Source organism: Vombatus ursinus, unplaced genomic scaffold (assembly GCF_900497805.2).
Source record: "Vombatus ursinus unplaced genomic scaffold, bare-nosed wombat genome assembly UNPS02014798.1, whole genome shotgun sequence".
Classification (NCBI taxonomy): Eukaryota; Metazoa; Chordata; class Mammalia; order Diprotodontia; family Vombatidae; genus Vombatus; species Vombatus ursinus.
In genome coordinates, this window is record NW_020954576.1 from 36678987 (window position 1) to 36692748 (window position 13762).

The 13762-nt window shown below is 34.7% G+C and overlaps 1 protein-coding gene across 1 annotated transcript in view; it reads right to left on the reverse strand.

The window, feature by feature from the left end:
- The window catches only part of KCTD3 (potassium channel tetramerization domain containing 3), a 71481-nt gene that overhangs the window by 16539 nt on the left and 41180 nt on the right, over nucleotides 1-13762 (reverse strand). Inside the window, exons 12-15 of the mRNA XM_027871887.1 lie at nucleotides 13562-13678; nucleotides 11966-12136; nucleotides 8039-8194; nucleotides 344-440 (exon numbers count right to left, since the gene is read on the reverse strand). Of these exons, the coding sequence (XP_027727688.1) occupies nucleotides 344-440; nucleotides 8039-8194; nucleotides 11966-12136; nucleotides 13562-13678 (541 nt within the window). The remainder of the gene's footprint in view (nucleotides 1-343; nucleotides 441-8038; nucleotides 8195-11965; nucleotides 12137-13561; nucleotides 13679-13762) is intronic.

Genomic DNA, 13762 nt, shown 5'->3' on the forward strand with positions numbered 1-13762 from the left:
AACCATGCTTGACCATGAAAAAGAAAGGTGAGGATACACCTTCATTCATTCTTTGCATAGTTAGAAAACTATATGGGACACTGCACTTACTAGCACACTCACCTTATGTACTGGTTAATTTTGCTAAACTACCTTTTATTTCCTCTTTCTTTTCTATTTTTTTTAAATAAGAGATGGCTCTCCAGATTGAGGGTGAAAGAGATATACTGAGAAGTAGAGAAAGAGATAAAATGAGAAGTGAACATTACATAAAAAAAATGTTAATTTGTTATTTAATTGTATTGGATGTCTCAAAGGATAAAGACCGTTCCTGGATATCCGATCTCTTACTTCAGAAAGTTACCTTTTTCCAGTAGATGACAGTCTTACAAAGAGTTTGTTTGTGATAGGAACGACTTTTTGGATAAACACTTGTTGATCGTCTCTCTCTCCAAAAGGTCCTATAAAATTATAAAATGAAAATGGAAATATGGCCAAAGAAGTAAGTTAGAACAAGTTGAAATTTATTTTAATTTGCAATAATCTTTAGCAATGGGGGAGAAAAGGCATTTTCCCCAAAATCATAAAATCCACTGATTAAGCATTTCAAATACATAGGAATTTGACCTGTGATTTTATTGGATAGGGTCTGGTTAACTGTAGTTGTAATGTAGCTTTATAATCATTTGAGAACTTGGATTTTTTAAAAGTTGGCATGGTTCTTACAGTTTTTTTTTAATTGATACTGGGAAATCTCTGTGAGGAAATTCTCTGCCAAAGCACACAGGAAACTTCTCTGGCATTTATACTCTTAAAGAGTTGCTTAGTACACTGAGAGGATAAGTGAATTGCCCAGAGTCACACAACTCAGGATGGGTCAGAGGCAAGACATGAACCTAGTTCTTCCTGGTTTCCAGGCTGCTTCTCTATCCATTACATTTATTATTCCATTATAAATACGTCTAATAGTCCAAGTGTATATATTACCTTTTAAGTAATATTTTCTCCTCCTTTTACCCTTCCCCAACAGAGAACCTAACCTTCTCAGAGTTTATATGCCACAGTTTACCCAGCAACATATGTGATTGTGTCAGAAACACAATGACTTCCAATCAGTGTCTATTAAAATTGAAGAACTACCTTTAATAATGTTGCTACCACATCACACAGGCAAGTAAAAGCCACAGATAGGCCAAGATTATGACTTTACAGAAGATACTATATTTCAGTGGGAAGGTTGGATCTTTAACAGAGAGTTTCGAATTCTCAGGACAGAGTTCTTTCCTTTACACCACTCTCTCTTTCTTTTCTTTTTTTTCCATAACAGATTACATATCTGGACACTCAAACTCCCTAAGAACTATGCAAACTTTAAAAAATTCCAAGACTGTAAAATGATCATAAAGCTATAATATCAACCATGATTAACCAAAATACGTTCTAAAATCAAACTTTTTCTATTGTATAATTTTTGAAGACCTAAATCTTAAGAAAAGCCTGTATCAGCAGTTTAGTAAACTAAATAGAAAATCTTTATGTCCTGGAATTACTTAAGAAGGGGGGGGGGGCAACTAGGTGGCACAGTGGATAGAGCACCAGCCCTGAAGTCAGGAGGACTTCAGTTCAAATCCAGCTTCAGACACTTGATACTTACTAGCTGTGTGACCCTGGACAAGTCACTTAACCCCATTGCCTAGCCAAAAAAAAAAAAAAAAGGTAGTTCTGACAGCTAGTCTAATTTTCTGTGCTTTCTATATCGACAATGTTGTTTATTAATCATTGTTACAAGGAATTGTGACTGGGAGGCTCTAGAATACATTTTCAGTTATAAAAGATTCAATCCTGTTTGCTATGCTGTAATTGTTAAAGGATGGGGGAGATTAAAAATGAGTTCAAACAAAAAGGGTTTTAAGGTGAACCTGAACTAAGCAGAAAACTGAATAATAAAAACACTTTATTTCCTTAGCATTCTGATACTTAACTGAGATCATGCTCTATTATTCAACTACTAGAATTGTGGACAACATGGTAGTAAATAATGTGAAGGCTTAAACTAAGAATCATATCTACTGATAAAGACTGGATTATAATTTCCTGATATAAAGCTAAAAATGACATTTTAATCTTCACTTCTTTATGAAATGCTTTGAGATTATTGTGGGGGATCATACATACATACATGCATACATACATATATACATACATACATACATACATACATACATACATCTTTGCCTCATCTGCTTCCCACTTCTCCAAATTAAGATAATTTCTTGTGGTCTAAACAATATCTTTATTTGTGGTCTAAACAATAAGCTTTCAGAAATGAAGCACTTTATACTGACTTCAGTCCTATTCTCTTAAAGAGTCAAATGGTTATTTCTAAGCATTCTGCTAGCTTACGCTTTGAAGCAGCTTTAGAAGGGGGAATTCAAGAGTAACTGTTACAAAATGACACTGCTGGGTATATTTTTTTTTAAGTAAATATTTGTCCCATGTGAAGAAACTCATAGAATTATAATTTTCAGAACAGTTTTATGTAGTGCCTTGCACACAGTAGGCAATTAATAAATCTTTTTAATTGGAATGAATTATTTAAAGTAATTGTAGGTTTAATATTTTAAAAGACAATCATTTTGAAACCTTAACCTCAGAAGTATATTCTGAAAGATATAAATCCAAAAATCTCATACAAATCAATTCTAATATATTCTTTCTTATCTTCTATCATTGCTGTAATTTCTACATGTATAAAAAATGATCACAAAGGTACATTAGTTAGCCAATAGGTCCTACAGAACTCTTATAACTATGGTAAGGCACGACTGCATACACAGAGCAAATTCTCATAAATGGGTCCTTGGGGAAAACAGCGTAACTGTTACTGTGAAATGTGTGAGTACAGAGAGACAAATCACAGTAACTTTATATACCTCCTGTTAAAATCGGGTATCAGACTAACAACAGAGACATGCTACACTGTCTTCAAATGGCTCATACAACCAATGGCTTCATAAAGAATTTTAGTACATAAAAACAGATGAGCCTGCCTTCTAACTTACGTTGTTTTTTCACTAGATTAATTAAATTAGCAATGAAAAATCAAATTGTGCCAAATTTTAAAATGCTTAGCTTGATCACAACTTCATTGTTTGAAATGAAGGTCACAATCTGAGGTAGGGGCATTATTTAAAACTAGACTATGTTACTAATTTAAAATTTGCTTCCTAAAAGTTGGTAGTAAATAACTCTTACGAGTTACATGGGGGAAAGAAGGAGAGAAGGAGGAGAGGAGAGAAGAAAAGGAGGAAAGACAGGAGGAAGAAATGAAGAAAAGAAAGGTAGAAAGGAAGAAAGCCAGGCAGAAAGGAGGGAGACAGGCAGGAAGGAAAAAAGGAAGGGAGGGAAGGATTTTATCTTTAGCTTTTTTTTTTAATATCCCTAGCACTTACCATAGTCCCTGGCACACAGAAGGTGCTTATTAAATGTTTACTGATTGATATTTTTAAGCTCTTACTACATGCCAGGCACTATGTCCAGTACTTAGTACCGGGGATTCAAACACAAGCAAAAGAAGGTACCTGGATGAAGGGAATGATTTTGAAGTCTAAAAGGTCAGAAAAAGGGACAGGAATGGAATGAAGGCAGGCCAGACTTGGGCCCCTTCACAAAATGGAAGTTTCAGGAGAAACTTTCCAAAGGGAGGATGTGGGTGGGAGAATATTTCTTATGGAGGGATATTCCAAGGATGAAACAGTAGTAAAATGTTTCAGAGAGAGGAGGTCCTAAGTGCTAAAAGAAGTTCATGGATAAGGCAGCAGTATAGACATTATTTTGAAGTCCAAAAAGTCAAGAAAAGAGATGAGAAAGGAACGGAGATTCTGTTAATTGGATGGACAGATAAGGGACACTAACATTCTACAGCTATGGCCCTTCTAGAGTTAGTCAGTTAATAAACATTTATTAAGTGCCATGTATGTGTATGTGCCAGGTGCTAAGGATACAAAAAAGAGGCAAAAAACAGTCCCTGCCCTCAAGCAGGGAGGGCAGCTCACAATCAAATGGGGGACATAACAAGCAAACAAATATATACAAACAAGCTGTGTACAGGAAAGATAGGAAATAATTAAAAAAGAAGGCACTGGAATTAAGTGGGGTCGAGAAACGAGATTTTAGTTGGCACTTTAGGGAAGCCAGTAGGCAGAAATAAGTAGCATCCCAGGCATGGGGAACAGCCAGAGAAAATGCCTAAAGCTGGGAGCGTCTTGTTCATGAACAGCAAAGGAGGCCAGTGTCACTGGATTAAAAAGTACATGCTGGGGAGTAAGGTGTAAGAAAACTGGAAAGGTAGGATGGAGTTAGATTATGATGGGCTTTGAACACCAAACAGAGAATTTTGAGTTTGATACTGGAGGCCATGGGGGAATACAGGGGTCAATATGGTCAACCCTGCACTTTAGGAAAGTCTATTTGGTAGCTGAATGGAAGACAGATTACAGTGGGGAGATCTGAGGCAAGGAGACATAACAATAGGCTACTGCAACACATGATGCAATATATAACACATGATATATATACACAGTTACACACATATACACATGTATGTACATGTGTGTATACATGAACATATGGTGAATCTTCAATAGAATAAGGCGATGGAACTACTATTGATTCTGCAGGATTAGCCTGATTGGTGCTTAAGGAGCTCGACAGGCATAATACAAAACAAATACTAGCAAAAGCCTAGTACTGCCAGCCTTAAAAGACAGGTATGACAATCATTTTGGTATTTAAGAATCACACCTTAAAAGACAAAGGGGCGTTCACCCTAAAGACCCAGGTGAAAAAGGCAACGCTAAGGGTAGAGATAGGCTAGGGAAGTAGGAACTATGGCTTCTGACCAATAGATCCCTCTGGAGAATATGCTAAATTCCACTGAAAGAATGGCTATAAGGGAAGAGATTGAGAGAGTTAACGAGGATAAGAACTGGGAACTGCAGGTAGGAAGAGAACCTGGATTGGTCTGAGTTAGGCTTAGCCCAGAACAGCAGAACAATTAGGCAAATCTACTCAAAGGGAATTTAAACTGAAAAGGAAGGGAAAGGAAGATGAACAGATACAAATACCCCAAAATTCATGTCACAAAATTGAAGAAAACAGACTAAAACAAAACTCACAGGTTTCTATAAATAAATGTATACACAAAATGGGTAATGATAAAAGTAAACCTAAGCTCTAATGCAATGAGGCAAATCTGACCTCAGAGGTCCCACTGAGACTTGGTGGGATGAGATGCATGACTGAAATAGACTTCCAAAAGATGCACCTATTCAAAAGGAACAATACAGTTAAAGAGGAGATGGGGTAGAGTATTGAAAATTAAGAAGACAAAGTCAAGTGAGGAAAATGAGGAACCAGAATAAGTAAAGTATGGTGGAACTCATTTGAGTAAAGAACAATGGAGGCAGAAAGAGAGCTAATATTACCATTGGAGCAAACTACAAATTACCTGAACAGAAAAAGCAAAGAGATTAGATTATGCATTCTGTTTCAAGAACTGTTTCATGATACAGTATTTATGTGACACTTCAATTCTTCTGGGTATAGCAGTTCAAGGTTCTGACTTGCCTTAGCAGCAAGTCAGGGGAGCTTAGAAAGATAAATTTTATTCTATATTTCTTACCAATGGGATTAAAATTATTACTTGGATAGAATGGATGGAATCCTCAGTGGAAAATGAATATTCTATCTTAGAATTTGTGTTAAAGATGAGGAAAGCTAAGTACAGTCCCATATATACCTAAGATTAAAGTTTTTGTTTTGTTTTTTGGATAAATAAGGGTCTCAACAGTGAAAATCTTAGAAAAGAGTTGGCCAAGGAGGGACAGAAAGTTCTCAAAAATTAAATTCTGAAAGCACAAAAAGAAAATTCAGTGAGGAGAGACAAGGAAAGTTGCTAAAGAGAGAGATATGGACCTACAGGAAAAATCATCAAACAGACAGACATTTAAAAGACATACAAAAGATAGACAAGGATAAGGACCTGAAAGGACACGTAACAGGATAAATATAAAGTGTGATACAGTCCAGTTAAGAATGCTGTTAGGCTTGAGAGGATGCCCATCAATTGGGGAATGGCTGAGCAAGTTGTGGTATATGAATGTGATGGAATACTATTGTGCTACAAGAAATGATGAATAGGCTGACTTCAGAAAAACCTGGAAAGACTTGTATGGTCTGATGCTAAGTGAAGTGAGCAGAACCAAGAGAATGTTGTACACAATAACAGCCACGTTGTGTGATGACTAATATTAATAAACTTAACCCTTCCTGGCAATACAAGGATCTAAGACATCTCCAGAGGCCTTGTGATGGAAAATGCTATCCACACCCAAAGAAAGAACTATGGAAGCCGTTGTTATTTTTTTTCTCTTCTGTTGAGTTTTGTTTCCTCTTTCCGATGGTTCCTCCTATTGGTTTTAATTTCTACTTACAACATCACTAATGTGAAAATATGTTTAATATAAATGTAAATGTATAGCCCATATCAGATTATGCACCGTCTTGGGGAGGGTGGTGGGGAGAAAGGGGGAGAAAAATTTTAAACTCAAAAGCATATGGAAGTGATTATTGATAAATCAAAATAAATTAATAAATAAATAAAAATAAAAATAAAAGAATGCTGTTAGACATACTGAAACAAAAAAAATGGAGTTCTTTGTTTTGTTTTGTTTTGTTTACATTGGCAAAGAGGAGGATAAAAAAAGGTTTAAGACTACAGCATGAAATGAATGGGAAAGTGATAATAGACAAAATAAAGAGCATAGAACTAACTATTTAACCCCCTTTTTTTGTTTGTTTTCTTTGACAAGAAGATCTTTAGCCTAGAAAAGACAGAACAAAAATGGCTAAGGAGGAGCTAATGCTCTAGATAAGTAAAGAGATAATAAAAGAACCTCTAGCTACCCTTGATGCATTCAAATCATCAGGTCAAAAGTATATGGCAAATCTGATTGTTGATCCACTACCAGTTTCAAGATGACAGAAAATGGAAGAGGTACCACAGAAATGGATAAAGACAAATGTCACAATACTAAAATAGAAGTCTGAAAACTAAAGGCTAGTAAACTTGACATCAATTTCTGGGGGGAAAATATATTCATCTCAGCCAGGTGTGATGGTACATGCCTGTAATCTCAGCTACTGGGAAAGGAAATGGTGGTAGATCTCTAGACTAAGTAGTTTCGAGCTGGACCCTTCCTGCCTTTCCCTAACCTTCACTCTCCTACATATTCTGTGACACTGGATGTTTCTTGCACATGACATTCTATCTCCAGATTCTGAGCATTTTCACTGTCCCCCACAGCTGAAACTCTCTCTCTTATCTTCACCTTTTACTTTTCCTGGCTTCCTTCAAGTCTCCACTATAATTCCACCTACTACAAGAATCCTTTCCCAGTCATCCTAGAGCTTAGTACCTTCCCTCTGAGACTACCTCAAAATTCCCATCTTTATCCTGTTTGTACATAAGTGTTTGCATGTCTCTTCCATTAGATTGTGATCTCTTTGAGAATAGGGACTGTATATATGCTGTCCTTTGTATCCCCAATGCTCAGCACAATGTCTGATACACAGTAGGTACTTAATAAATGCTGTTCAACTATCTTCATTTGTAAGACTGTCACTTGAAAGCAGTATTAGATTTGTTCTGCTTGGTCCCAGATGGTAAAATTAAGGCAAAATTTGGAAATCTCAAAGAAGCAGATTTTGGCTAAATTTAAGAAATTGCTTCATAACATTTACAGCTATTTAAAAGTGGAATGGTCTGCTTCAGAAAGTAGTGGTTTCCCCCTCAGTGGAAGACTTCAAGGGAAAAATGATTACTTGCTGAGATATTGTAGAGAGGAGTGCTTTTCCAAAGGCGGCTCACTTAGATGGTTTCTGAAGCCTCCTCCAACTGATATTCATTGATGCTACACTTTTTTCCCCCAAAGTCAACATAGTCTCTTTTATAATTTTCTCATCTGCTTAACATAAACTTTAAAAAGGTTTTACTCACCTATATCATTTCCAGAAGAGTAACTACCATGACTCTCTGTCTCTTCCAAAGACAATATCTTGAATGATGCTAAAGGAGTAGAACCTGGTTGTGTAGAAATCATTCCTCGGAACCGTGTTACTGTCCATGTCCGTACATGATTATTATCAGCACAGACTATCAGAGAAAAAGCAAAAAAAAAAAAAAGTATTAAACATAAAATATAATTGCATCAATATTTCAAAATTAAGGGAAGGCCCACAATTATTTGGCATGTTTATATAAATAACTGGAATACAAAGACAAGATACAGACAGTAATAAAGATGAAAAAGATTAAAAGATACAGACATAACTAAATAGACAACAAATTGTGATGGCATACACAGAAAACCCTGGGAAATCAGCAAAGAAATTAACTGAAATGCTTAATAGTTTCAACAAACTCATAAAAGTCATCAGCATTTCTATTCTGTATTAACAACAACAACAAAAATTGGGGAGGGGACGGGAAAAGTAAGTTCAAAATAAACACAAAATGCGTAATACACCTTAGGGTTAATCTACCAAACAGGATTTACATAAACACAACTACTCATTACAAAATAGTAAAAGATAAATAACTGGAGAGACTACAGATCGCTCACAGTTGGGTCATGCCAACATAACAGAAATGACAATACGACAAATTAAGTCTCAGTGCTATCCCAATCATATTACCAAGGTGTTACTAATTATAGAGTTAGCAAAAACCAAAAAGATGGCCAGAAGGTCTAGCACCTCAGAGAAAATAATGAAAAAAGTAGAAATAAGAAATAAATAGAAATAAAGTCATATCTGACTTTGTGACTTCATTTGGGGTTTTCTTCACAAAGATACTGGAATGATTTGCCATTTCCTTCTCCAGATCATTTTATAGATGAGGAACAGAGGCAAACAAGGTTAAGTGACTTGCCTAGGGTCAACAGCTAATAAGTCTCTGAGGCCAGATTTGAACTCAGGAAGAGTTGATCCTGATTCCAGGCTTGGCACTCCACCTGCTGCACCACCTACCCGCATTACATTACCAGACTTCAAACTATATTACAAAGCAATAGATATTAAAACTTTTCGGTAAAGGTTAAAAAATACAAAAGGAGCTCAGTAGAACTGATGAGAAAAACAAGAAATAAAAGCAATTAAAGTAGTAGCCCAGTGTTTGATAGATCCCAAAACATAAATTATTAGGGAAATAATTCCTATTTCATCTCCTGTTTCTTTGCCTCTTCACAGACTGTCCATAAACTTGCATTCTACCTCTTGGAATTCATAATTTTATTCAAAGTTCAGCTCAAATGCCATATTTACATGAGGACTTTGCTGATAACCACAGCTGTAAGTGTAACTTCCCAAAATTACCCTGTATTCATTTTATACATATTTTGTACATAATTATATATTTATGTCTTCTCTGATAAACTATAAGCTCCTTGAAGGCAGACTGTTTTATTTGTCTTTCCATCATTAGCATATGACACAGTGCTCAGCACATAGTGGATAGATGCTTACTAATTGATTAGACCTCTGTCAAAATACATGAACAATTTAATAACTTTTATCTCATAATTTCAAATTGTTTTCCAAAAAAGTCAGAATAATTCAAAGCTCTTCCTGATCCCCAGGTATTAGTCTAGCTCAGGGGTGGGGAACCTGCAGTCTTGAGGCCACATGTGGCCTTCTAGTTCCTTGGATGTAGTCTTTTGACTGAGTCCAGGTTTTACAGAACAAATCTTTTTATTAAGGGGATCTGTTCTGTAAAGAGTGGATTCAAAGGGCTGCACTTAAGAACCTAGAGGGCCACATATGGCCTCAAGGCCACAGGTTCCCCACCCCTAGTCTAGCTCCTCCAACATCAACTATTTCCATTTTTTTGCCTGCATCTATTTGCCACTTTAAGGGATGTCTGTTGAAAGCTCAGAGTTTTTTTAATTTTCATTTCTCTTATTATTAGTGTTTTGGCTCAGATTATGACATGGTTATTGATAGTTTGAAATTCTAAGTGTTAAATTCACAATATATTAAAAAACCTAAAGGAAGGTCATATAGCAAACTAGATGGATTCTATATAGGGGATTTATGAAAGGATATATGGACTAGATAGATCCTATATAGGGGATTTTTGAAAGGGTATGAACAACAACTTTATAGGATAAGAAATTGTGGGAAGATTCAAACCATGCAATACAATAAGGTCACATAAGATCATAGATCTTGAAGTACCAAATCATGGATAAACCATCTAAAAAGTTATGTCATTTTTTGTCTGAACCTGGTAACAATTACACAAAAAATGCTATTTATTCGAGAAATTTTACCTTTTTTTGCATTGTTAAGTAAAATGGAACAAAACACCTGGCAATTTACCATTGACTGAGACCTCAGAGATTTGAATAGTAAAAGCAATTGTGTAAAAGCAATGAGTGTATTTTAAATACTTGGTTTTTATGTAAAAACCATGGCTGTTATTGTAGCACTATCCTTAAAAATGCTCTAAACATAAAACCTGAAAGGAAAATTTTGCCAGGCTGTTGCTTGTAACACAGCTAGACATATAATTTCTTTCTTTTCAAAAATATCTTTTGAATCTACCAAAAAATGTTAACCTATTCTAAATATAATCTTTAAGGATGTCATAGTTTCTGATGGCAAAGACAAAATTTTTTTGTTCTAAACTGTATCACCAGGGATATTTTTTTAAGCTTGTACTATTTAAAAATACAATAATTTTTTTAAAAATAGCAAGTATCCCCAATTGCCTCACCAAAAAAAAAAACAGCAAGTGTGAAAATCTTAAAAAATCTGATTTATAAAAAAAGGCCATGTTTATTTAGTTTGATACATATGCTGTCAAAGTTAGCCCTGTGACTACTTATTTTACAAAAAATTTTAAAATAAAACCTCCTGATGCAATTTGAGAAAGCTTCTCTAATAAAACAAAAATATAATTTGATTAATAAAAATTCAATTTACACAAATCACTTTTTTCTAGAACATAAACACCTGCTGAAAAAAATTCAATTAAGAGGTTTTTTAATTTTTGGTTTTTTTGTTTTGTTTTATTTTGTTTTTTGGAGGGGTGAGGGTAAGGGAAGACTCTGGCCCTCCCACTGAGGAAACTCCTTCTGACAGTACAGATCAGTGACTATTCTGAAACATAGAGTCTTAGAGAGTTGCATAAGAAGCTTAATTGGCTTGCCCTGGGTCACACAGCCCATATATGTTAGAGATAGGACTTGCACATACATCTTCTTGGCAATTTGGCCTGTTGACTGTCCTTAAGTCATGTTAGCAATTAAAGGTTAATAGTGGGCATTAATATGGAAAATGATCCTTATGCATTTCAGATTTGTATAACTGAAAGAATCTTAAATCTTTTTGGACCATAACTAACTAAGCAAAAATAATTCTCCTTTCCTCAAAGAGTTCCATCGTATATTCCCAAGTATTTAAATTTCTGTTTTTGTAGAGTAACAATAGCTAAGAAACATGAAGACTGTCAGTGGGTTCCAATAACCTAAGAAATACAAATTTGAAGTAAAAGAGTCCCTGTGTATACTCAAAACAAATTTCAAGAAAATCGCCTCAAATGTAAAGTTCTTTTCCCACAAAAGTTGTGATAAATGTTTAGAAATAAAATATGATATGGGAACCAAGAGTTAAATAGATAACAGGCAACAATTAAAGAATAACATGGAGACTATCAGAGCCGGACTAAATTTCCAAAGAATCTAGAAATAATTAATGAACCTGTTGCTACTGTTTCTTTTAGCATCCTTTCCTTTTATACGCATAAAAACTCTTGATTTTTCTACATATATATAAAAGGTCTCCTCAAAACATGGAAGTCACATACAGAATGATCTTTAAACAAAGTAGAGAAACATGTTAAACATTTAAAAAGTCACTGTACCTGATACAAGATGTTTCTCTGAGAGCATGATCTTTGTAACAGGACTTCGGTGAACTGTGAATGTCTGGAAAAGCTGAGGGCCTGAGCCAACTGTTTCTGGGTGTTGTACAATTACTCTTACAGCTCCAGAACTTGTACCATAGGCAATCTCAATCCAATTACCACTGACACCTAAAGAAAGCCAATTGAATCATATCAATAAAGATAATGTCAAAATCTACCACTACAATAAGAAGAGAAACTAACTGATTTGACCACATTCCTAGTTTATCCTCATACAAGCTTCAAGATTTGGCAAAGGTCAGGTTCTAGTTCAGTCTAGATAACTTGGATGGGGGATAGAGGTGAGGGTTTACTAATAATGCCTTAAAACCAATTTTAAACTCGAGCTAGGCAAGAGGAATAAACACAGGGCGAAAGACTAAATCCCTAAAGCAATAATGCCATGAAAAGGAGAGAAAACTGATTTTTTTGTTCACTGAAAAAAAAATTTTTTTTTTTAAAAATATAACATACTTTGTTACACATGCTTCATTTTCAGTATGGTGCAATTTACAAGATGTACAACGTGGTATGGTTTCTAAGCTCTGCAATGTTAAAACATCCCTTCTTTTCTCAAATCACCCTTATGTCAGAACTCCCCAGTGCACAATAATGATTCACCATCTGGGATTCAGTTTTCATATCTGTAAAATTAAGGGGCTGAACTAGATGAGATCTAAGACCCCTCAGCTTTTATGAGCTTTTTCTTAGTGAAGATGGCTCTCATTCTGTCTTCCGGGTACTTACTATCTCTTGCTTTCTCCTTTAAGATAAACTAACATTTTGTTTTCATATCTTTAATTCATTCCTTCACCTACCTTGTCTGAACCTCTTACCAGATTGTAGCTATATATCAAAAACATTACTTATAGAATTAACTTTCATTCTAGGTCAATGACTAATTGAAGTCTTAGTCTAATTTTGTCTAAAGACATTTTGTGAGCAAATACTGAGAGATATTTGCTCTTCTGATATTTCAAAGTTATAATTTTTCTAATGAATTTAATAAAACAATATTACCTCATTAATAATAGATTTAAACCTACTGTGAAGATCCCTGGGGGCACATTAATTTCTGTTTACTAATGTTTCTTTGATTACAGATAAACATCAAATGCTTTGACTGTTTTTCTACCTCACTCTACAGACTCCTAAATGAATTGAAACACTTCTCCAATAATTCAATCTCAATGAGAAAAGCTAATAAATATTAGACAATATAAATTTCCAAATAAGCTATCCCTTTCCATAACTAAAATTTAATAATATTAAAGTTTATACTTTCACTTACTCCCTAATGCAACTTTTAAAAGTTGCATCCATAAAAAACAATATTTCTGATTTCCCAGGTCATATGTGGACTAGTTAAGCTTTGTATAAACATCAACATAATTTAAAATTCTTAATACATGACAAATTCTCTTATCTGCGGTTCCCAAAAAAACAACCAATTTAATCTTGTCCAGTAGTAAAACTATACCAGTGAATAAAATACAATTTTTAAGTATCCAATATGAACTTCAGGAAATTACAAATATTCTACAATGTACTAACTTGTTTTAGGTGTGAGGTAGACACTCAGAGCAGTAATAGCATCATTTGAAGGATCATGATAAAGTTCAGTCACAAGAAGGTCATTGTCTTTCATTCTCAAAGGAAATTTCTGCATATCTACAAAAAGAAAACATTTAAAGTGACATAAACAAAAAGGAAAGAGTGATAAAATTTGACTATTTTCATGGAATAAAATGTTAT